Source organism: Stigmatopora argus, chromosome 8, assembly GCF_051989625.1.
Source record: "Stigmatopora argus isolate UIUO_Sarg chromosome 8, RoL_Sarg_1.0, whole genome shotgun sequence".
Lineage (NCBI taxonomy): Eukaryota > Metazoa > Chordata > Actinopteri > Syngnathiformes > Syngnathidae > Stigmatopora > Stigmatopora argus.
Window position 1 is genome coordinate 11,791,095 of NC_135394.1, and position 22,660 is coordinate 11,813,754.

Genomic DNA, 22,660 nt, shown 5'->3' on the forward strand with positions numbered 1-22,660 from the left:
CCCACTGGCCAATTTTCACTCGACTGTTGTTTATGATATATATTATATATAACTTGTTCTGAGGTTTTCAGAATGTGAGGAAAGCATGAGGACATTTTTTACAGATATCTCCAGCATCTTAAATAAAATAAAAATTAAATTATATCAGACTCTGAATGATGGATATACCCACTGAAAAAATAAATAGCGACGTTTCTTCCCAATCAGTATGTCGGAGAGTTACATTATTGAGTTGAGAATTTCACAATGGTCAAATCATGGTGTCGCTATTAAAAATGTGTCTCCAGTTGGATCAGACTCAAGACTTGTTTCCACCACAATAAATAAACAAACACAAACATGATCTCATTGACGATGAAGGCCAACGCCAAGCTTTCCAATCGAGTGTTTCCTGTGCTTACAATATTGTTGTTAAAAGTTAAAGCTTTATGCATTCAAGAAGATGCATTAAGCGCACGCATCTCTCTCTCTTTCACACACACACTCACACACAAAGCTCCTTTCCTTGCATGCATCCCAAAAATCCAATATTCACATTTCAGCATGAATAAATGATGCACCGTGTTGGTGATTAAAGGCGCTGCAAGGATAAATATCGAATGTTTAAAACTCCACGTGGGCCGTTGTTATTAATATTTAACCTTTCACCCGAAAACACGTGGCACCCTGCATTTTTTATCACAAAAAAACAAGGAAGAGTCCTCTCGTTATCCCCACAAAGTAAACGTTGCTCAAGAATGGCCCTCTTTTCTTGTTTATCGCCCCAGACAGAGCCGCCTATAATGCAATCTTCAGGGATGGAATGGAATGAAATCGGAGTGTGTGTTTGTCTGCGTGACGTCACGCTCGGCGAACGAGTGCGTTCGGGGGTGACGCCGCGGGGGCGCGCACATGCGCACACGCTGTGTGCGATGTGAAAACGTCCACACACACGCACTAGAGAGAGAGGAGAGAGGAGAGAGAGAGAGAGAGGGCGAGAGAGAGGTGAGAGAAGAGGAAAGCGAGGAGAGGTGGGCGCCACTAGGAGAGAGAGGACCATGCTGGATTGACTGCAGACAAGCAAGCACAATCAATGGCCGGGCTTTGAAATCGTTCCCAATTTATCGGCAAGGAAGCGAGGAGTGAGACGACAGACCAGCGTGCGTGTGCGTGCGTACGTGCGTGCGTCCGTCCGTCCGTCCGTGCGAGCGGGGTGGAATTAAAGATCCCCCCTCTTCATTTCCTCCCCCAAACATGGAGCTTACAATGGAGAACATTGGCAACCTGCACGGCGTGGCTCACTCCCACCAGAGCGGGGACCTGATGAACTCCCCCCACCACGCGCGGCAGCCCTCGTCGGTGGCGTCGTCGCACCGGAACTTGGTGTCGTCCCACGGCCGCTCGGCCATGGTGTCCAGCATGGCCTCCATCCTGGAGGGCGCGGGCGATTACCGCGCCGACCACGCGCTCTCGGGGCCCTTGCACCCGGCCATGAGCATGGCGTGCGACTCGGGCGGCATGAGCCTGAGCAGCACCTACACCACGCTGACGCCGCTGCAACACCTGCCGCCCATCTCCACCGTGTCGGAGAAGTTCCACCACCCGCACCCGCACGCTCACGCGCACGCGCACCACCACGCGGCGCACCAGCGGCTGGCGGCGGGCAACGTCAGCGGCAGCTTCACGCTGATGCGGGACGACCGGAGCCTGGCCTCCATGAGCAACCTCTACGGCCACTACCCCAAGGACATGTCCGGCATGGGCCAGTCGCTGTCCCCGCTCTCCAACGGCCTGGGCCCGCTGCACGGCTCGCAGCAGTCGCTGGGCGCCTACGGCCCGGGGGCTCACCTCTCCAACGACAAGATGCTGTCGGCGGGGGGCTTTGACTCGCACGCCGCCATGCTGTCCAGGGGCGAGGAGCACCTGGCGCGAGGGCTGGGCGGCCACGGCGCCGGCCTCATGACGTCCCTCAACGGCATCCACCACCACCACCACCACGGCCACCCGCACTCTCAGGCCAACGGCTCCATGCTGTCGGAGCGGGATCGGCAGACGGTGGTGGGGGGCGCGCAGGGGGGCGGCTCCGGCCAGGTGGAGGAGATCAACACCAAGGAGGTGGCGCAGCGGATCACGGCCGAGCTCAAGCGCTACAGCATCCCGCAGGCCATCTTCGCGCAGAGGATCTTGTGCCGCTCGCAGGGCACGCTGTCCGACCTGCTGCGGAACCCTAAACCGTGGAGTAAACTCAAGTCGGGCCGCGAGACCTTCAGGAGGATGTGGAAGTGGCTCCAGGAGCCCGAATTCCAGCGGATGTCGGCGCTGAGGCTTGCAGGTGAGTGGCGAGGCAGCCCCGCAGCGCGCCTCACTTCAACGCCGGCGACGGCAGCGGCGGCGGCTCCCCCAACGCGATCAATGACGAGTCGATGTGGCGAGACTGTCGATGGCGGCTCAAACGCACATTACCACCGCTTATTAGTCGATGCCATCGAGTAAAACTTGCTGGTCGAGTTAAACGTTGGCCCGTCGTTTGATGGACGTCGTCGAAAAACGACTTTTCCCTCTCCGTTCACTGAAATCTCACTGACGCTTCGTTTAACTCATTGGCTGCCATCGATGGGGGTGAATGTCTGAGCCATTTTGCTTGTTGCCAGCCCTCCCAGTCAAAAGGGATTGGAACAGTGTTCCATTGATGGCACTGAATGTGCATCCTCGCAGGGTAAATGAAAGGGGACGTTAAGCAATAAATGAAAAAAAAATGGGTTTGGGGCAGTGTATTTTATGAAATTATCAAATGTAGTCCCCAAAATTCAGAAATTCCATAAAAGAAGAAACATAATATTATAATTAAGTACTGCTATCCACATATGCGTATATGGGAATCACATTTTGGGTCATGTGAGCCACACACACAAAAAATGGCTGACCCAAAATGTGATATCCACAAATGTTTTTGTTTCTTGTCCATCACTAAAAATAATCACTCACCCTATTGAGTGTAAAAGACTAATAAATGAACTTGGAATTGCACCTCCAACCATAAAAAAACAGCCTGTTCACAAACAAGAATAGCCTAACAGAGATGAGAATGGGGGTTTGTGGGAAGGGGGATGCGTGACCTCCCGTGGATCAATACCTCACGTCCAGGCGTCCCCTTTCAGAGTAGCGCTCTGATAAATGATCGATTTGGATCAAGGCAGACAAAAACAGATGCGTGCACCCCTCCCCAACCTAAAAACAAGCGGCCATTTCCTCGTCTTTTGTCCATCATTGTCCGGGCCGAAGAGGACTTAAATAAAAGCACTCGATGCGAGCTCTCATCGACGCCTGTTTGCTTTAAAAGGCCCGTTAGACGTCAATCAGCCTCTCTTGTTTTTTCTTTTTTTGTGCCTCGTATTTCAAGGCAACACTTCAATTAAGGCAGGCTATTTTAGTTCCAGTCGATGCCTTATTGAAAAGCACTTAATTTGGGATGTAAATTGTTCCTCGGTGCGCTTTTTTTTCTCAGCCAAGAGTTTCTGGTAAATAAAGATTTAAACGCCGCCCCGCAATTGTCTCTTTAAGTGCCACCGCAGTTAAAGCTAATTGGGCTGTACGGGCGTTTATATCTTCCACACTCTATATCCGGATAAAAGCCACCAGTATCCGGGAAGACAAGGTGCTACGGCGATCTGTGTAAATCTATGACGTCAAACGAGGGAAGGGGAAAGCCTAAATATGCTTTTATTTTGAAAATGCGCCTTTATGTCTGCAACAGGCTTGCTTTCGTGGATTTTAAGAAACCCACATGGAGCCGAAATGGCATTCACGGGGGCAAAATGACAAATGGAACGTATGCAAATGTACGGTAGAATAATTTTACTGATTGCATTTAAAACCACCATTATCCTGGGGAGTGTGTGTTTTGAGAGAGAGGGAGCGAGAAAGAGAGAGAAGGGGGCTGCGCTATATGCTGAAAGTGAGGCTCGCTGGGCCACATCAATCAATAACTTGAAATTACTATTCCAAATTCATCACAGTCGCACAAATCAATGCAAGCTGCCCTGCTTAGCTAATGCGAAAATGCCACTGTCTGTACATGCTTGCACGCACACACACAAATGTGTGTGGACATGGCCTGTTTTAGGGGGACTTTGTATGCCCTTCACGCCTAATGGGGCAAACACCCATAGGCTGCAAAGGAGTACCCAAGCAAACCCCCACTGGTAAAATAAATAAATAAATAAAAATGGTTTAGGATAAATACATGTCTATTTTTATATGGGATTAAAGAATGGATATCCGTTTTGTTATGAACAAGAGGCGGCTGCGGGATAAAGAAAAGATTTAAAAGAGAGCGTGCGCGGCGAAAACAATTCGTCTTTCGCATCTGTGTTGAATTCCACACTCCATCTCAATGTATTTGGTGGGATCAATACGGGGCTGATCGATAAGGATAGCCAGTGCATCTATCAATTATCCCGCCTCAGCACTCTCTCCCATTGGTCTCTCCCCTGCAGGAAAATGAGGGGGATGTATAGTAGATGTGAAGGGTGAGGAGGGGGGGATGTAGTAAAAAGACAGCTGCTATTTAAAAAAAAAAAGGCAGTTTCTCTGTCCGTGTTGTCATCGTGCTTCATTTCTTTTATGCGTGGCGTGTATCCAAATGTGCTTTTTTATAGCCTAGAGGTCTCCTTTAACTTACGTTTCGATGATATATCATCAGAAGTGTCGTATATATTAAAAACGTGCTTGCAGTGAGATTGGTGCGTGCGCAAGAGCCTTCATTTGGTTTTAAGGGTGTTACATTTTAGTGGTAGAGCAACTTTAAAAATACATTACCTTATTGACAAATGGTCATTTGTGATTTAGAAGTCATTTGTAAAGGAAAGCTGAGAACAGTTAGAGTGGGAATTTACTTTGGGCAATTTTTCTTCATTTGTTTTCACTGGATTTGTTATAGGGAACCTTATCTTAAATATTTGTATCAATGTTTACATAATTGTATACATACATTTAGTATTTTAGGGGAAATTATGAATAGGGAACATTACATTGGAGTCCTGAAACAGCTCAGAGTCAACTTCCTAAATTTAAGATTGGGAAGCAAAAGAAATACCAATTCTTCAATAGGAAGCTAAATAGTCTGCAAGACCATTAGGAATACAAATAAAACCAAATTAACAAAAATAAAAAAACATTTTTGGAGCGATTTAATATTTTCTTTGATAGACTTTTAGTATTTGGTCTCCCAGGATTGCTATATGGAGGAAACCCCTTAAACGTGGTTTAGGGAACCAAATTAGGCAATACCCTCCTAATTTAATCTCCAAACATGGAAAAATGTGTTCTGGTCTATTATAATATTGGTGGTTTTAAATGCAATAATATCCCCCTGAACCACTAAGTCAAATACCACACAATTTTAATTACTAAAACTACATTTCAGCTCACCTTTGTAAACCACCGAACAACAATAACATCCCCCCTGACATTATTTTAATTCCTCTACTTTATACACAAGCATTCTTGCCAAATAACCTACCTAAAAAGCACGGTTGCCTCATTTCCATATGAATAGCCGAGGCATGTTCACGGTGGCTTAGGTCAACATAGCTTGCGAGGACGGGTATTATTTAGCAGGTGAATAGGGTAGGGGGGGCTTCATTCAATAGACTACAGACCGGCACACTTATGGACACACACTGGCAATTAAAAGTCACTGGCAAAGTGTAGCAGTTAAGTGATCTATTAAAAAGGCTCCAGTCTAGTAACTTGATTTTACGACCTATTAGAAAGCGTGTCGTTGAAGTTGCTGTTGGTGGCGCACAAGCCAGGAACATCCCCCCACGTTTCGTCCTTCGGTGGGAGGACAGTTCAAGGTGGTGAACTCTCCCCACCTCAACACAGTTAATCGCATTCTTGTAGGCCCCAAAACACAATTATTTCATCCTAGAGCTCCCAGTCATATGGATCAATAGCACAATGCACAATGGTGTCGATCACGCCGCGGATTTAGGTCGACCCGAACTGCACATGTGATCAGAAAATAAACAATCGTCTCTTCTTTATTTTGGAGCTGTTTTAAGGTACACCTAATTAGATAGGTGCTAATACACAATTGATGCAAAATAATAATAATAATCTGAACGTGAGCTCAGGAGATGATCGATCGCTCTGCTTTAATAATTGATGGTGGCGGCGGGGAGGCATGGGAGTAAACAAGGCGGCTGCGGTTTGGGATTCTAGTCGTTCGTTAAGCACTCGCGCGGCGAGCCGACGTGTGATGTAAGTAGCGAGCGAGACGCCTCGTGTACAACCTTTCAAACCCTCTTGCGGGAGAGCCGGGCCGATCATTTTACCGCAGGTCAAACCCCCGAGGCTGTTACGCTTTGAGATGAGACGCGACGACCTCATTGATGGAAGGCGTCCATGGATGCCAGTGCCAAATTCGACAATCTGGCGGAACAATGGGAATAATGAGAAATGAGTACAAATAACGCCGGGGTCATATTGGCTCCCATCCGGCAGGATTCTGGCCTTTTGCGGTTTGTTTTTTCAGAGGATAAAAGTATACCATTGTTGTAACAATATGCTTCTCTACAGATAAATTTCACTTAAATTCACTAGCTCCATACAGACAGCCAATATACCATATTTTACAGAATATAAGTCAAACTTTTTTATAGTTTGCTGAGGCTGTGACCTATATTCAAGTTAGTATTATACTATATTTTCCGCCTTTTTTCTAGTACACAGGAGCGACTTGTAGTCCAAAATATACAGTCAATGGCAGCAAATGAGTCGACATTATTGTTAGCCGTTTTTAGGTGATTTGCATAATTATCTTAGTTTCCTGATCCAAAGTCGAAAGCTACAGATTATCCCCAAAAAGTGAATACTTGCGTCAGAGAAACTTGGATTATATGCAAGTTTGTAATGTATGTTTTAGGAGTCTTTTTCCACATATATATTAACATGTTTAAGTCAGTCAATTCGAATTTACGCCAGTTAGTACATGCATACAAATAGAGTTAGAATCTGTTTGCGGCATCACGATTTATTTCCACAAACATTGTTATTGAACTATTGAATAAGCTTCACATAGTCTGTACTTTTCTCCATTGTTGACATTTCACATCACCATTATTTGTCAGATTGTAACTTGATATCATAAAAGACGAGATTCAGGCTAGATGGAGATAACGAATCGATTAAAAACCGTCCATTCTCTTGGTGTGAATTTGACTGACGCAATCAGCATCATCATCAATTTCATCATAACATCAATCGCTTCCTTGTCAAAATAGCGTTTAATTCATGAACTCATTCGCTTCCATTGACTGCAACAGACGTCCAATTCATTTTAACTATAGGAGAATCAAATCCTAAACGTATCATCGGTTAATGTGCTGAATTTGGACTTTTACTCCACGCCAAAACAACGTGCACGCGCGTGTTCCTTCAATCCGGAAGCTCCCGCAGCCGCGCATTGTTAGTTCGAAGGCCGATGTGGCCATCCCTGAATATGTATCGATTTCCATTCCCCGACCTCCGCTTTCCATCCCTGGAGCCGAGCCACGCCACTCCCCCTCTCCTCCACTCCCCCACTCCCCCCTTCCGTTCCACCCACCACCATTTTTGCCTCTGCCATGGTGGCGGCCATTCATTCATAAGCCACCAAAGTCAGGACGTGCAAACCCAATGGCTCCCCCTACTTCTTCTTCCAAAGTTCACGAGCATTTAACTCAGGGGTCGGGAACCTTTTTGACGAAGAGAGCCATAAACAATTCATATTTTCTATGTTATTCCTTGAAAACCATACTCCGAATTTAAATGGGTACCTTTGTTTTTAGTAATTTCACCACTTTTAAAGTGGAAAAAACAACATTGACAACATTCTTATGCAATTTCTAATCAATGAGAGTATGCATTCCAGAAGAGTCTAAAGCAAATTTAAAAAACGCAGTATCTCAGCTCTGTCACCAGCGGTTTCCATATTTTAGCTCACAGGTTAGCGGAGAGCCAGATGCACCATCAAAAGAGCCACATGTGGCTCCCGAGCCATAGGTTCCCTCAACCTGATTTAACTTCTCCTTCTCCTTGCTCATGTGGGTTCGCGTGTATGATTAAAAAATATAATGCAATTCTAATCGAAAGTCAAATTGCTTTGCAGCCCAGTCGCACACACTCACTCCCACATGCTCACCCCAATTCGCACCGGGGGCCGCCGTGCATGCATGTCCGATTACAAATGCAACGGGGGAGGTCTGGACTCTGTACAGTCTCCCATACCGTCTCTTTTATTTCACATGATCAATTCCTACGCCCCCACTACACCCCCCCTCCACCGAAGCAGATCAATAGGAGAGAATGACCTTTAAATCAAATTGCTGCCAGAGACGACTGAACGCACGCGGATAGCATCAAAAGGGTTAATGCCTGCATACACACACTTATTTCCAGGCAAATATACACAAAGGAGACGAGATAACCATAATTCAATCTAGTTAGTGGTCCTTAGGGCGCATGCGCAGCTAGTGTTTAAAAAATAAAAAAAATAAAAAAATGAAATGCCTTTTGACCTCATGCGACGCACAATCGAAATCAGTCCAAAGAACATGCACGTATGCAAGAAAGGTACGAGTGTGTGTATGTGTGTGTGCGTGTGCGTGTGTGTTGGGGGATTGTGCAACGGCGAAATTTTCCGATTTCTAAATATATATGAATCATGTGAAAATGTTTTATATTTATGATTATGTGGATGAAAATGCCAAAAAAGTGCAAAAGGCAAGGCGATTTTTTGGGGGAAGGGACATAGCATTTTTCTACATTTTGAAAACAAAATCATATATGGCGAATGTATGAATTTGTAGGAAAATTATGCATTTGAATGCCACTAAAAGACCTCTCAAAAATTTACTTTTGTGCCACAACATGACAATTGAACTCATATTTAATGTATTTTGGATGCCTTTAACTGTACCTAATGTTGTGGCTTGTGTGTGTGTGTGTGTGTGTGTGTTTGTGTGTGTGTGTGTGTGTGTGTGTGTGTGTGTGTTTTCGTGGATGTGTGCTTATCTGGCACACTGACAGGCCATCGGTTATTAAAGGGCCGATAATGGCTTGCTTAATAGAACAAGAGGATCCAATCCAATTGAGCAGTGCCAGCTTTCAAAAGGCAATTTAATCTGGAATTAACTGTGGAAATCTCCATAGAAGATTTAACATTGGGTGTGTTTGAATTGAACCCCTTTGTGTTTTCAAATTATTTACTAACAGTTGAGCGAGAGAGAAAAAAACATGCAATTGCCGACAAAAGTTTAAATAAATCATTTCCCTACGTTTGCAGAAAAAATAATTTGAAGCTATCATTTATAAATTACATTTCTGTACTTTGGATTTTATATCTGTTATGCACACGCAAGCATTTCGGCAGATTGAGACACACACACGTACACACACACGCAAAATGAGCAAAACGAGTGTGAAATCAATTGATGAATGAATCGATGTCCACTCTAACACACTCGGAATGCCATGTTATTAAAATATATAAACCAGCAGTGTTTTCATTTTCCTTAGTCGTGCAATCGATTTATTTATTTGAAACATTCCTGCTTGTGTGCGACGCCTGATTTGGCTTCTGTTATAAGATCCGAATTATCCATTGCATTTAAATTTTATTTGGATACTCATTGAACATTTCACCACTTTAAAAAGCCCTTCAATTGTGCTTTGTAAAACAAAATGTGCTAGAAATGCTTGTGCATGTTTTGCTAATTTAGTAAAAATATTAAATCCAATTTTGGACCGAATTTCAAAATAGATTTTCGCAACCTAAATGACACACACGCAAACAAATGTCCAAAAAATGCAGCAATATATTCAAAAGTCAATTATCTTGGAGAACTTTGAACCCAAATATCCATCATTCACTTAATGAGCATTTTGCTAAAACATAATCATAATAATCGCCCCACATCTTATCACGCGCAACTGCTCGAAGAAACCAAATGGACCAAAATCAATGTTTAATCTCACATAAAACGAATGCCTGCTCCATGTGCAATTAAACCAGTGGTAATAATCATAATCATCATGCTTATTAAAAATGAGTCTACCAGCAAAACGCTCCAGTGCATTTAATTACAAGACTACACTATACATTAGGGCTGCAAGTCCAAAGTACAAAAAGCCATTTGAAATATTTCTTTGCAATATTCTGGCCACCTGAAGAAGGGTGCACACATACACATACACACATACACATACATACACATACATACACGAGTAATGCCTTGCAGGAGGGCCGAGCACAAATTGTGTCCCGTTATCAGTGCATTAACGCCAATTCTCACTCATTACAGGCAGGCGCTATTGAGCTACAAGGATTTTTCTTGGCCCAGCTTTTTGGCCTCCAGCCTGCCTCTCACACACACACTACTTCACTCACACACACACACATACACTCATTCACTCACACTCTTGGGGGGGTTACAGAATTGATAACACATGCACTTTTCTAATGGAAACAAAAAATGTGTTGGAGAATTGAAAAGAAATGTCTTGTTTAATATACATGTAACTGACAGCTGTGCAATGTTGTCCTGAGATATTACTTAAATTATGTCATGTGACACATTGCTGCTCTCCATCTAGGCACATAGGGAAAGATTCATGTTTATTAAAGCTTTGGATGCCATTGACAGCAATAAACGTCAAATCCATTTCAATTTGGAAGGTTGGAAATGATTTCTCTCAGTAGAAATTTGAGCCTTGACGTTAAATTCACCCGAACTGTAAATTAAATTCCGCAGCTAAACGGAAAAGGCATATTATTCAGTTCTTTTGAGTACACTTTCAAACTGCCTTGAAAAAATGCTGTTATTCAAATATAGTCGCACGCATGCGCAGTATGGCTTCTACCACTAAAGTCACGCATTTTTCCTCCAGGTTTTTGTTTTTTTTACGTTTTCTTTCCCAGCATGAATGAAACACTCACTCCTCGTCCAGGCCATAATTAATTGGACGAAGTGAATTTCACACACGAATTATTCACGAATCTATCGATCGATTATCGAACGTCCATGTGCCTTTCTCTTAACCTCGCTTGGTGGGTTTGGGGGAGGAATATTAATGCAGGAGGGGGGGATAACGTGGCTAAATTAAAAAAAAAAACAATATTCCCTTTCAAGCATAATCCTGAAAAGTAGCTCGCTGTTTGCTTAATGTCACGTTCGAAAAGTGTATGTAGTAGGTGGAAACCTGTCGTCCCAGCAATAAACAACCACACACAGACACACACACACGTCCACACACTTTCCTCCCAGGTCCGAGTGAGCCAGCGGGGAGCATTGCAACGCCGCAAAAGCGCTCTCTTGCCCGGCCTGCTTCTTTGTGCACGTCCGCCCCCTCGCCTCGCTCGGTGGTGCCCACTGGAGCTCTAAAAGCTGCAATGATCGATTCCACCATCCCCCCCTTTTTCTACACCGAGCTTGGTTCAGTAATCAGGGCCCCCTTCCTCAACGGATCGATCGATATTGATTAGTAAATCCAGCGCCTGTAGCAAAGGCAGTGCATTGAGAATCCCCCCACCCCTCGCCCACTTTCCCATGTGGAAGACGTGGGCTGTGTCGAGAGCGACACCGGGTGGCCAGAAGGGCCACAGCAAGCAAAAAAGGGGGGAGACGAGGGGGTGAAATGTGTAATTCACCCCACCATCCCTCCACCCAACACACACGGTTTAACACACACACTTACACTCCTTGCACTATATATGTATACGTGATTCATCTTTTGCATTGGAAATTATTATCCATCTATTCTGATATTCATCTATCCTGATATATATTTTTTAAACAATGTAAAAATTCATCATTATTGCTGAATACTAAATGAAAATACATGTTACAGTCAATGGTGAGATTGCTAGTAAATGTAAAACAATACATATTTACACATCAGATTTTTTCCTAGATATATATAAAAAAGAATAAATAATGAAAATGATTGGATTATACCATTTGGTTGTTGTCAATTAGAAACAGGATTTATTTATTTATAGGAATGTACAAGTCTGCATATAAATACGATGCACAGTGCAACATTTTGGGATCAATAGAGTGATTTTTGACGAAAAGTCGCCGTTTGTTTAAACTAAGTGTCATTTGGAAATACAATTTTAAAAAGTGGTTTAAAAAACAGCCTCTGCCAGATTTAAAAAAAAAGACAACATTTAAAATGGAAGTCCATAGCAGCACTGGATTTGCAAAATGAATTGTTGGGTTTATTTTCATTGTGCTCTTGCATACAATAACAGACATTTATTTTACTCACTGTGTAATGCACGTACCTCTTATATTTGTTCCAACCAACCGAAAAGTGGACTTTGGTTCAACTTCAAACTGTTTCAACTGAAGAGAGAAAAAAACACGAGGGAATAAATATAAATAATGCTTCAAATCTATCAATATCAACATAGCGAATGAATTACCGTAATTTCCAGACTATATATTGCTCTTTTGGGGGGGGGGGGATACAACTTATACTCGGGTGCGACTTATATGTCTTATTTCTTTTTCACTCTGCCCACCAACAGCTTATGTTGTATTTTTAGGCCATAATAACGCCCCAAGAGGTTAATATGTTAACATTAATAGGTGCCTAGTTTGTATTTTGTTCCCTATTTTGCTCTTAATTTAAAGTATCGTGTTAGTGGTTTCTGATTAATAAGAAAAAATGCCCCTAAAAATGCAACCTATACTCTAGTGCAGCTTATAAAGGTTTTTTCCCTTTCTTTGTACATTCTACATCTATTGCGACTTTAACTCAGATGTCTGAAAAATACAGTATTTGATAATACATTCTTGTAATTTCAGTTTCCAAATAACCTGTTTACTCTATGAGAATCCCTGATAATGTAGTGCTTTCACTCACTTAAATGAGCTCTCGCTGCGTATACAGATTTAGTTAAGTAGCATTTTTTTAAAGTATCCAAAATTATATAGACAAATTCAGAGTTTGAATTCTATTCTTTCCTGCAAGACTTTGACTTGTAAGGCATTCCCATTCTTTACTTTTGCTGATGAATTTTCCTTAAAGAAGCCATTTTGTTCCTTTGTCAGTTCTATAGACATCATGATGTATCACAGCCGTTCATTTTTCTTCCAGTATATTGCAGCATCTCAGTATCGTGATACCGTCAGTCTCAAGAGCCTCTCTGTGATTGATTCCCACCTCCAGTTCAAAGTTGTTGATATAAGACTTAGAAATAATTTCACCAATCCATCCATCGTAATGAGGAGCTTTTGTCGTTACTTAAACTTGTTTGAAGTGCTAAAGAAATGCAATAATGATGTTGCTGCGAGAGTATTTCTCATCATGAGAGATGAGTGCTTAGACATCAAATGCGGCACTTTAAAATGTGAGTCATTCATCAACAGCTTTAATCATAATCCTAAAACATCATTGGATTGTCATATTTTTCTAAATGTGGGATAATTGTGTGGCATGATGAGATGCAAGTGGAACATTTTGCCTATAATTCTGAAAAGTACTGTATTATTGGTACACACAATACTACTCATGACCAAAAAGATACTGTGTCGTAATATTTTAGGTTCTTTTACCTTGAAATAAGGGGACAGACAACACATTTTTCTTGTCAATCCTATTAAAAAACATCTTATTTAACCCAATGAAAACAAGCAAATGTCTTTTTCTGATGGTTAATAGTTGGGAAAACGCAAATAAAAGCCAACATTTCCAGAGAGACATTTTAACAAAGCTGTATTATTTCAGCCAATCTAATGTGATTATCACAGATTGGCCACCCTTCCTCGTTATATCATTAATACATATCATCCCTTGCACCTGTGTTTGAGTCAATTAGTGTTCACCTGCGTGGGCCTAGCTTATCTTTCACTAAAGCTTATGTATTTAAAGTGTTGTCTGTCATTTTAAGTTTGCATTTTTTTTAGTTTCATCCCAAAATCTATCATTTAAACAGGGCCGTGTAGACTTTTTTTGTTCTTTAACTGAAGCTCAAGGAGAACGTAAATATTCCATTGTTCCTTCCAGATGGGAATTAAAATGTTCCATCAGCATACCTGTCAACCTCTGCCGATAACTGCCCTTATAAATGATTATGATTCCCCTTACAAACCCCCCAAAAACCTTACAAACACCGTACGAGTCGTACGGTGTTTGTAAGGTTTTTTGGGGGTTTGTAAGGGGAATCATAATCATTTATAAGGGCAGTTATCGGCAGAGGTTGATAGGTATGCATCAGTGCAGCATAAAGCAGTACAAAACATCGTTTTCAATAGATAATAATAAAACAGCAATATTCGTGTTGAATTGGAATGGGAGCGGTACATTTTGGCCAAAATGGAGAGAATTGGGAGTGTTTGATGAGGTGGCCCGTGTGTGCACAGTATATATCTAAACACACTTTGGTGGTGTCGATGTGAAACGTGAATATGATGGATGTGCTAGTGTGCAGGTTAGACGTCTGTAGTAAACGGATTGGACTGCAATGGCTGATCAATGGTCTCTGTTCCACTGTAATTAGACACACAGCGCCACTGCCTGACTCTCGCCACTTCAGCACAATCACAACCCCCCCTGCCACTTCCCCAAACACACAAATACACACAGACACACACACACAAATTCCAGCTTGCATACAAGTCGAACAAATTCCGTCTTTACATGCACCGAGATGCAGCGTGCAACTAATCGAAGCCGGCGTTCAGACAAAAGGGGCGGCAGCAGCAGGTGGAGACCCCACGCGGATGACATCTTTCTTTCTTTACACCAATTTTCTTTTCCGTGTTTACCGAGACAGCGGGGAAGCCGAGGTCGAACGTGCGGCCCGTTTAGGCGCGTTTCGATCCCTCGGTCGGCGGGGGAGTGCTGGCGGCTACCAAGGTGGTGGCGCCTTAACATTCCCACTCGCCACTTGTCCACCTGTCTACCTCTGCCCCCCCTTCCTTCCCCACAATGCACCGTCATATTAACTATTAATCCTGGCCTTCTCTGCTTTCCACCTGAGCGTCAAATAAGTGTTTTGAAATGTGCTTCACGTATGGGAAGAGGAGGCGGTCTCAAGTGTTGGTGTTTAGGGGCTGGGGTGCAAGGTTGGCTTATAAATACCCTCTCAGAGCCCAATAGAGTGGGCTCCAGCGGGCTGCGTTTGAAGTAGCAGACTGTAGACCCGCTCGGGGTGGGTAGCGGGGGATAGTCTGACCTCAGTCCCAGCAGAGAGGCCCCCCCCTCCGCCCAGTTCCTACAGCAAAGTCGGTCAATATCTTGCTTTTCTCCTACGTTGGCCGGCCCCTCTCCATCCCTCCTTTTCTCTCCCACCCTTCGTCTTTCCTTGGCTGAAAAACACACAAAATCTCCTCCGTCCAATCTTTTCTTAGCCCTTATTTTATAGCACAAAATGCGTACTTTTGTTCAACGCTGGCCCGGGTACCCCGCCGTGATTCCAACTGCATTAATATTGAATCAAACGGTAGAAGCGGGGAGGGCCCCCCTGACCCCTTACCCCCTCCCACTCGCTTCAACTCACCCCAAGCCCCCCCACACCCCCCCGTCACCGCGGGCTGGCTCCTTGTCTGCGCACCGCAGCATGCAAGGAATATTCCCACTGGGCAGGGAACATGGAATTGCTTTAAATCAACTTTTATTATATTATAAGTTTGGGATGAAATGTTTTTGGATGAAGCCGTTTGGTTCCGAACATAAAGTCAGAAGTTTGCCTAAGCAGCTTTGAGATATATATTACATTTCTTTTAACTATTGGTCACACCACCTGAAAAATGCACCATGAAGAGGAACAAAACATCAATTGGATAGAATGGGCAATGAATAGGCTTGTTTTAATATAACAGATAACTATTACAGCCTAAACAGCACAATGTAGCATACCTATAAATATATGGTATTATTAGAGCTATAGTTCAGCTATGTTTAGCTTAGTGCACAGGTGTCAAAAAGCCGGCCTGGGGGCCAAATCTGGCCCGCCGCCTCATTTTGTGCGGCCCGAGAAAGTCAAGCATGAGTGCCAACTTTCCGTTTTAGGATCAAATTCAAATGATTATAGATGTACATTATATTTCCTGATTTTCCCCTTTTTAAAAACAATCACTGCCATTTTTTAAATCCATTTTTTTCTTTTGTGTTTTTAATCCAAAAAGCATTTTGTAAAATCTAAAAATAATTATAAAAATATTTTCCGTTTTCCACTTCAACAAAATATGTTTCCATTTGAAATAAAAAATAGGACATTTTCCATGACTAAGGAAAAAAAAAGCTCAAATAAACAGTTTTAGATCTATAAAAACAGACTATTTAGGGCTTTTGATCCAGTTCTTTTAATCCAATTTAAAAAAAAAATCTAAATATGAGATCTAAAATGGTCCGGCCCACATGAAATGATGTTGACGTTAATGTGGCCCGCGAACCAACCTGAGTTTGAGACCCTTGGCTTAGTGCCTACTTTCATTAGCGTGATGAAAAGCTGAGGTATGGACCTATTTTTTAAAAAAATCTATTTTACTTGTATTAAATTGTGACCCGGTGACGTAGCATTTAATTTCGGAATAAAATGAAGCTGCAACTTCTGCTCACAAAATGAATGTGAACTGCTTCAACAACATCCCATTTCACTTTAGGACATTTTTTTTTTTTTAAAGATCACTTACAGTACAATCCATAGGCAAATCTTGCAGCAGTCGACAAGTTAGCCTAAACAAATTACCAAACATAAGTGACTTGTAATGTCATTTTGAACTGGCATCAAGATAAAGAATGGATTAGTAGTACTTTATTTTCACATTTGGAAGCCATTTAACACAGAATCATCTCCAGCAATTCCCCTGTCAAATAATTTTAAGACCCCCCCGGGTGATATTTTTGAACCGAGCGGCCCTTCCGACCTACCCTCTTCCTCACGGTAACCCTGGTTTGTATACTTACCTTGCTTTGTGTTTTTCCTCCCTCTCTGCTTCCCACTTTCATCCCCATCCCTCCCACTGCTGCCATCCACGCCAAGCCTGCAAGCGCAAAGAACAGGAGCAACACAAGGACCGCAACACGGCCCCCAAAAAGCAGCGCTTGGTCTTCACCGACTTGCAGAGGCGTACGCTCATCGCCATCTTCAAGGAGAATAAGCGACCGTCCAAAGAAATGCAGATCACCATCTCCCAGCAGCTCGGCCTGGAGCTCAGCACCGTCAGCAACTTCTTTATGAACGCGAGACGCCGCTGCGTGGACCGCTGGCACGACGACCACGGCACCAGCCCCGGGCAGCCCGGGACCTCCGCCACTACCTTCTCCAAAGCGTAGGAGGACTCACGCCACCACCTTTCCCCGGCCTGGACCGTCCGAATACGCCCCCACCCCTCCAAGAAAAAAAAAATCCTTTGTGCCATGCAATCATCTTTTTGTGAAAAATGGTCAAGCTCGAAATATGAAAATAGGTAAAGTCAGGTCCACTCTGTGTCACACACAAGGACAATCATTTCTTCGGAGATTTTTGTTGGGTGGGAGGGCAAAGGAAATCATCCTTAGGGCATCAAAGTTAACAGACACCAAAGATTTTTTTTCCGTTGTTGGACGGTATTGGGCACAACCGACGTAGCCACTTATTCTGAACCCCCCCGGCCCCCTGCTCCACGTCACCGGCAATAAACCTGACACAACTGCACATAGCCTTACTATACGAGCCCTACGCCACACACACACGCGTGCGTACACAACGCCGTCTTAAACCAAACCGACGTATAGGCTTTCCAGTTCCCTCGCCTACTCCAACCCCCCCCCCCCACCCCCCCCCCCCCCCCCCACCCCCCCAGACCCCCAGCCCTTCCAAGGTATTCCCCGATGGCCGGCCATCTCACAAAGCAGCTCTGCCTGATCACGAGGCCGACTAATGAATTGAAAAATGAATCGATGCGGATGGCGAGCGGGGCCTCGACCTCTCCCTCAAGGTGAAAACGAAGACGCTCGGCGGCAGGTCTTCCGGGCCCGGGTCTTTTTTTTTTTCCTTTTTCTTTTCTGCACAGATGTCGGAGGGCCTGTCATTGTAAAGCCTGAGCCCACAGTTCTTTTGAACCGCGGGAGAGGCCCGGCGACACGTCTGGACGAGCTCTTTGTTCGTTTTTTTCTCTTCTCCCCTGATCGATAAGTCGAAAACCCACGGCTAAGCGACAAAAACATGCTCGGGTATCCGTCCTATTTTTTACGGGGAGAGTAAAAGGAGCACCCGGTGGAGACGACGACACAAAATGCCCCATTGTAACAGCGGCGCGAGGTAACAGCGGAGCCACAGTGCGCCCTGCCGGCCAAAGCGTAAAAGAGAGCGGCACAATACGTTGATCAATAAGCAGCCATTACCCTATTGTTGCTAGTGGAAAAGAGAAGGGGGAGGTGTTCCACTCAGTTGGAAAATTGCAGGGATCAAGAGCAAAAAGTTTGACAGCTTTACAAACAAAAAAGCAGGGGGGAAAGGTGCACAAACAAAACAAGGCGCAATGGCAGTTTGCGATTTATTTTGAGAGGCTCGGTTGTTCCATTCAAAAGGAGTATTTGGGCCACAATGAAAGGCGAATAAAACGCTACGACAAACAAAGTCAAAATCGAAGGAAGCCGGCAAAGTCTAGCAGGAGGTCATTTTAACCATATATTGCAAAAATTCACTCATTTAAAAACATTCCCTACCCACTTTCCTTCGTAAAGTGTTACACTTTTTGTCCTTCTAAAAGAAATATTGATCATCGTACACATTCTAGAGCAGTGCTTTTTACGCCAAGTCCTACCAAAAACAATACAGTAAGTATTAAACATTTTGCAAAGTAGTCTTTAAAAATGGTTTTTTAACCTGTGAAAACATGGTTGTAATCCACTGGAACTATTTGAACATTAACACTGTGGCAGAATACAGGGAAATAAGTAAGCAAGTTACTCAAAAGAATAAATAAATAAATAAATCAGGTACCCTTTCTACTACACTTATAAAAATTGGATAAAAATGCCTATGTTGCATTTCTTATTGTATGTATTTTGCGTGATATTTGATCTTTTATCTTGAAATCACCTACCCTGCAAATTTAAATTGAAAAGGCAAATCCATTAGCAAGACTTCTAGCCTCATTACCACTGAATTGAATCACCTATTTCATATCACATTTCCAACATTTTTAGCAAATTTGACACTACTCCTTTTTTTTTTTTTTAGTTATCTCAAGCATAGACTAACGGAACCAAATACATTTATATATTTCACCTACCGGCAGAATTTTTGCATCCATCATTATTGAAAAACAGCAAAAATACTATAATTATAAAAATATGCAATGAAAACCACTGCTATTGCAAACCCCACCCGCCTATTTCCATTCAAACCAGGAGAACGAAAACCCAGATTTTTACACAAATTTGCCATTGACCACGATAGACGTTCCATCCAGTTTGACTGGGAGACCTGGCAGCAACTCCCATCCAATGAGTTGAAAATCACCTCAGCTCAGCTTCTTTTCAGTGTGGCCTTAATACTCTATTAATATTGGCATGCCATATTTCTAAACCACACGCACACAAAGGGGCTATCCTGTAGCCCACTCTCAAGCTGTCAAAAATGCTACAATAAATTTTGCCCCAATGCTTTACTGCCTTAATTCCAATCAGACAAGACGGTAGTGGGCCGACACACACTGGGGGGCCGGCGGCGTGAGCGCGCCATAGCAATCAACAATCAGCTTTTTATCTAATTAAGATTGAAACTCTCCAAAGACAATACACAAGAGTAAACAGTCCAAAAAAAAGGCGCTCATTGTTTGTTGTTTTCTACCTCCCTTTCACCATTTCCTCTCTGTAAACGATGCGGGTATTCAATTAGTACCGTACGTAGACACAAAGTTTCTATTTCTTGTTATTCTTGTGCAAAAAGTAAGGCACCTTGTTGATAATTGAAAAACAAAAAAAAGACTTTCTAAAAGAGCGACGTGGCTAACGAAGGACGGTTTTGGGGTTGATTTTGGCATTCGGACGGACTCTGAGGAGCGATTTCCTACGGGAAGGAGAAAAAAAGAACTTTGGGGGCATTTTTATGTCAAAACTGTGGTACTCTTTGAGCCCCTGAAACGGACCGGATGAAGAAAAACAACACCCGTGTGTGTGTGTCTGTTTGAAAGCTCGGGACTTTTCAACGTGTGGTCTTCAGATGCAACTGTAGCATTTCCAACAATGTAGTCAGTGTAGTGCAGAGCTTGGATAAGGAAGTTGAACACACTTAACTTCACCTTGCTATAAGCAGTGAGTTAAGACCGCTAAAAAAAACAAACGAGCTACAAGGGTGGTACCAGAAAAAAAAGACAAAAAAATGGGGTGGGAGGGGTTGAATACGTGACAAATCAGCTCGAGTGCTGACAAAAATGTTTGTAGTGAGAAAACCAATGATGGCTACCTCACTAAACGGAGTGGTTTGTGAAACCGCCACTAATACCAAAGATTCTGCAGCCTACTGCTCCTAAACTGCCTGGGGGGGAGGTATACATCCCAGAAAAAAAAAATACAAAAAATAACACAGGCAAACACATTTTGGTAGTAACAGCGCAGTCAGACTGCAGTTGGCCAAGTATACGTAAATGGTGGGTGGCCAACTTGCAGGACAGAGTTGAGTGCCTTTTTCCTTCAACCACGGGTGGGACTGCACTGCTATACGAAACACACCACACAAGAAGGGTAGCACACCCTCATTTTCTCCCCCAAAACAACGCACCCGTAATTGGATGGACAGTAACGGGGGAGGGGAGGCGGGAGAGGGACACGGGCTGTGTCAGCGTTCTCTCCCATATTGACTTTCCATCTTGATACACTAGAATACAAGCACTTTATCATGTAGAAAGTCTATAAAACAATCTCTATACGCCATTTATTTCAATCCAAATGATATGTTAGCTCCATCTGTCACTTTTTTTTTGTCTTTTCAAAGCTCTCGCCCCTCCCGCCCGGCGCGTCCACTGTCTTTTTTTGGTTGTTTTTTTTCTTTTTCCTTTTTGTTGTTGTTTTTTTTTTTGCCTCTCTCGCTTCAGAGATATTTTTGTGTAACAGAGACAGAGGGAGGCAAAAAAGGCAAGAGGTGCCGGGCGCCCAGAGGGGTTTTCGACTTGGTCTTTATATCCTAACTCATCATCTCAGTCCGCCTGTGCAAGCACAGAAGCTGCGCTGTTAAAAGTGCAGAAGACTCACATAAAAAAGTAACCTCTCCTCCCCCGACCTTTGACCTTGTCCGTCCATCCCTACGCCCCCCCCCCCGCTCCCCCCTGGCGAGCGCAAAGAGTATGGTAGGCGTGTGTTTGACAATTAATTCTGAAATACCTCAAAAACCTTTCATGTAAACTTTATGTAATTTAAAAAAAGTGAAAATAATACTGCTAATGATAAACGATGATTATGAAATGATGACACTATGATAGTTAGTTTTGGAACTTGTGACTTGAAGCTTTATACTGTTAAAAGAAAAAAAAGAATGAATTCTTTTTTTTTTCTTTTTGCTCATTTTTCCTTGTACTTTTGCTGTACTTGTTTTCATCGAAGAAGGAAAAGACGAGGTGAATGTGTGGAGGGCCACAAAAGAGACAGAAGATAAGAAAGACAGAGTTTTCCTTCCGAGCCCTGCGATAATGCGGGACATTGGAACGGAAAGATAATTGGCCATCTACCTATAAAACCCTTTTTCATATGACGTCTTCACTTGGTAGTAGTAGTCAAGACATTTTTTTGGTAGGGGTGTAACAATGAATTGAGCTAGATGGATATATCGATTGTTAAGGACAACCAAATTGAAATAGATCAAAACAACATATAATTTTTTTTTGACACAAACATGAAATTAACGGATTGGGATAAATAATACATGTTTGTATTAAATCAACTGAATTATGGCAGTATTTTTAATATTGGCTAAAATCAAATCGCTGTCCTCAGATTCAATATCATATCACGGAATTGGAAATGTATCTATAATTTCGAAACAGTGTTGGAAAGCTGGATAATTTAATCATAATTTGAAGTTTTGATTTTTCTATGGCCCCGGACCAATATTAGCCAATTTAACGTAGTTAGCCACAACAAGCTACACCTTCGTAATACAAAAACTCCAAATAATTTGTACATTTCTGACAATTTTGTCGCAGAAACATTATAAAAACTTGAATGCCAACATTTCTTTTCAGCAAAAGAAGGCAATTTTGTTGTTTTGCGTTTCGATCAATTTGATTGGATCATTGTTAAACCAATTGCTGTATACATCCAGATCAATGTGTCGTTACATCCCTAAATCCAGTAAGACCAAGCTAAAGTGGTCCGTCATAATTGTGAAAAGGTTCTCTTCCCAACCAAAAATGACAAACCAAATTTTACTCATCAACTTTCTTCTGTCCCTTAAGTTGTCTTTTCTCTAGGGTGGGGGTGAAATTACTTTTGCGGGTGTGTTCAAGTGCTCCTGATGTTCTTAGAATAACAAAGACCAACACCTTTTGTGTAAAAGGTGTGCCTCTTTGTTTCTTTTGTGCATGGATATTGTATAACTGTATAGAAACCAACAGGACTGACCTGTGATTTTGGGTGGGAGGAGGGAAAAAAAAATAAAGATCTGGGAGTGGGTGGGAATATTTTGGTTAGCTAAAAAAAAAAG

At 42.9% G+C, this 22,660-nt stretch overlaps 1 protein-coding gene and 1 long non-coding RNA gene across 2 annotated transcripts in view; one reads left to right on the forward strand and one right to left on the reverse strand.

Moving 5' to 3' along the window:
• LOC144078443 (uncharacterized) overlaps positions 1-13,621 on the reverse strand; it is a 45,194-nt gene extending 31,573 nt beyond the window's left edge. The window contains exons 1-2 of the long non-coding RNA XR_013301208.1: positions 13,587-13,621; positions 12,311-12,371 (exon numbers count right to left, since the gene is read on the reverse strand). This is a non-coding gene — a long non-coding RNA (uncharacterized LOC144078443). The remainder of the gene's footprint in view (positions 1-12,310; positions 12,372-13,586) is intronic.
• On the forward strand, positions 970-21,818 carry onecut3a (one cut homeobox 3a). Its single transcript, XM_077606508.1, has 2 exons — positions 970-2,311; positions 17,018-21,818. The coding sequence occupies exons 1-2, from the start codon at positions 1,234-1,236 to the stop codon at positions 17,308-17,310; spliced, it is 1,371 nt and encodes a 456-aa protein (XP_077462634.1). The 5' UTR covers positions 970-1,233; the 3' UTR covers positions 17,311-21,818.
• Positions 21,819-22,660: the final 842 nt, after the last annotated feature.

Coding starts and splice junctions, on each gene's coding strand:
- onecut3a (XM_077606508.1), top strand. CDS start 1,234: ATGGAGCTTACAATGGAGAACATTGGCAACCTGCACGGCGTGGCTCAC. Junction 2,312..17,017: donor GTCGGCGCTGAGGCTTGCAG/GTGAGTGGCGAG, acceptor ATCCACGCCAAG/CCTGCAAGCGCAAAGAACAG.